The sequence below is a fragment of the Macrobrachium rosenbergii genome, chromosome 46 (assembly GCF_040412425.1).
Source record: "Macrobrachium rosenbergii isolate ZJJX-2024 chromosome 46, ASM4041242v1, whole genome shotgun sequence".
Lineage (NCBI taxonomy): Eukaryota > Metazoa > Arthropoda > Malacostraca > Decapoda > Palaemonidae > Macrobrachium > Macrobrachium rosenbergii.
The window spans coordinates 24,077,031-24,079,530 of record NC_089786.1 but is presented as its reverse complement, the minus strand read 5'-3'; the positions used below and the strand labels follow the sequence as shown (position 1 = coordinate 24,079,530).

The following is a 2,500-nucleotide window of genomic DNA, read 5'->3' as shown; positions in this document are numbered from 1 at the left end:
TCAGGTTACAGAAACGGATCGAGGTACCGCAACGGGTCGTTCGATAACTCGAGCTCAGAATATGACTACGACTATGACATGGCACTCGAAACCTTCTTCTGGAGTCAACTGGTGCCCCACTGGTGGTGTATTCGGTGACGTACGTGGTGGGCGTCGTGGGGAACGTCCTCATCATCTTCACCATTGCCAGATACAGGAGGCTGAAGACCACCACCAACGTCTTCCTGGCTTCACTGGCCAGCGCCGATCTCCTGCTGATTCTCATTTGCATCCCCGTGAAGGTAAGGTCGTTTTTCCCTCGGTAAAACTTTGCTTCACGCTCCCGCTTTCATGGCCGTGATGGTCAAGCGAGCTCATATTATTTCCATCTAGATATTCCCCCTTTTTCTTGTCCCGCAAAACATAGAATTTCACACTGATTACTATTATCACTGGACGATAAAATGTCGAAATCTGTCTCATTTCCATCAAAGAAATTACCCTTATCGTATACACTTCCCACTATCAAGCCCACTTCCACCTCCGTGCTCCCAAAACTCACGGACCTAATTAGGCTTCTCAGTGAAACACGCTGGACTGCATCAGTGAATTTACGTAAATTACTGTTTCATGTGATGTGGGTAAAATACACGATTGCCTCCTGATTTGAATTATGTCCAAAATGATAGCTACTTTTTAATTGGGTATACAATATTTGGACACTACCACTCTCTAGGAAAGTTTCTAACCACTCAACGATAACGTAGAACTATTTCTTTTATGACGTCAAAATACTCTAAAAAATAGCTTGTAATAACTGAACAATGCATCATTCTCACTTTTCAACAAAGTTTGAAAGCAATCCATGGTCACGTACCAATCGCATTATGAGCAACATGTCAATTTCCTTTATCAACAGCAAAATACTATGCACAAAAAAAACTTTCTTTTGCGTGTGCAATAACTGATCGACAACTCATTCTCACTGTAAGACCGTTTGAAAGCAACTGACGATTACCTATTCTTCGAATTACAATCAAAACGTTGCACTGTTATATTTTGCACTGGATACTTTTTCCAACTTTTTTTTTTGGCTAACGGTAAATATCTGCAGCTGATATCACCGAGGCTAATCGTGATCAATGGAGACTCACGCTCAGCGCCCAGATGAGGATATTTACCATCAGGGGAAAGAAAAAACCGTACCATCCTTTTTCCTTTTCCTTCACATCCATTCCCTTTAGTATCTCACCACCTTATTATCCGAATTCTTCGACTTTACATTACCCGATGTTTACCCTGTTATTTAAAAACCAATATTTCGGCCTGCCTATGAGTCTGAAATGTGACTCTGAGATCTAGAATAACTAATTCACAGATAGCGTCATCATCATTATTATATATCATTATTACTATTAATCAACATTATATTAACATAAAAGAAAATGACATTAACTTACTACGCATGCTTCTAAAGGATAGAATATACATGTGACAAAGTCGGAAAAAAAGGAAAACAAAGTAATATACGAATCAAGGAGACAAATATAATGAATAAATGGATATAGACAGATAAACAAACAGCGAAATATAATTATATAGATACACAAACAGTATCTGCAGACGACAATAAAGCGTCAAAAGCAATGACCACCGGTTCTTTACTTGGCAGATTGACTTAATTTCATAAGCATAATCACACGAAGCTTTGCAGGCGGACTGAATTTCGATCATATCAGTTTTCAATAATTATATTTGATCAACTTTAGTGGGTTCTACATGCGATGCCTTAATACCTTCATTAGCGCTTTGTAATAAATTACATATGCATACCAACCTGCTTGTATGAAGCGACTGACTCTGGCATTTTTCTCTTTAGCAATTTCCAATGACACAATCATTTTGCTTGCATCAATGCTTTTCTAAACAGTTGCCTTTGAAGTATCAACTTCTACTCAATATCTGATGACGGCTTATTCACTGTATCTGAAAATGTGATGCTTTACATCTAATGTTTCTAAAAATGTTTTCATCAGTTCGTCCCGTCTTGGATTTTGTTCAGTTTGCGATGATTCATTCGATTTAACTCTCCTTGAAGACTACTTACATAAGCAAATGGTTCTTCGTTGGACGAGCCAATAGAGTTCTCGGCTAGCACTCTACTAGGCCCGAGTTCGAGTCTCCGGCCTGCCAATGAAGAATTAGAGGAATTTATTTCTGGTGACAGAAATTCATTTCTCGGTATAATGTGGTCCCGTTGCTAGGTAACCAATTGGTTCTTAGCCACGTAAAATGAGTCTAATCCTTCGGGCCAGCCCTAGGAGAGCTGTTAATCAGCTCAGTGGTCTGGTTAAACTAAGGTACACTTTTTCTAAGCAAATGGTGAAGCAACACCCTTTTCTCCCTTTTCTTACTTTCTCCGAGGTAGGCTAGACTGTAGTGAGTTGTCTGTCTCATTACCATCTAAACTCCCGACTAAACGAAAATTATATATTTTTATCCGGTTGGACACAAATCCGAC

The 2,500-nt window shown here is 39.3% G+C and overlaps 1 protein-coding gene across 1 annotated transcript in view; it reads left to right on the top strand.

The window, feature by feature from the left end:
- LOC136830405 (G-protein coupled receptor 54-like) overlaps nt 1-2,500 on the top strand; it is a 398,167-nt gene that overhangs the window by 291 nt on the left and 395,376 nt on the right. Inside the window, 2 exon segments of the mRNA XM_067089940.1 lie at nt 1-115; nt 118-281. The exon segment at nt 1-115 is cut by the window's left edge and continues 291 nt beyond it. Of these exon segments, the coding sequence (XP_066946041.1) occupies nt 1-115; nt 118-281 (279 nt within the window).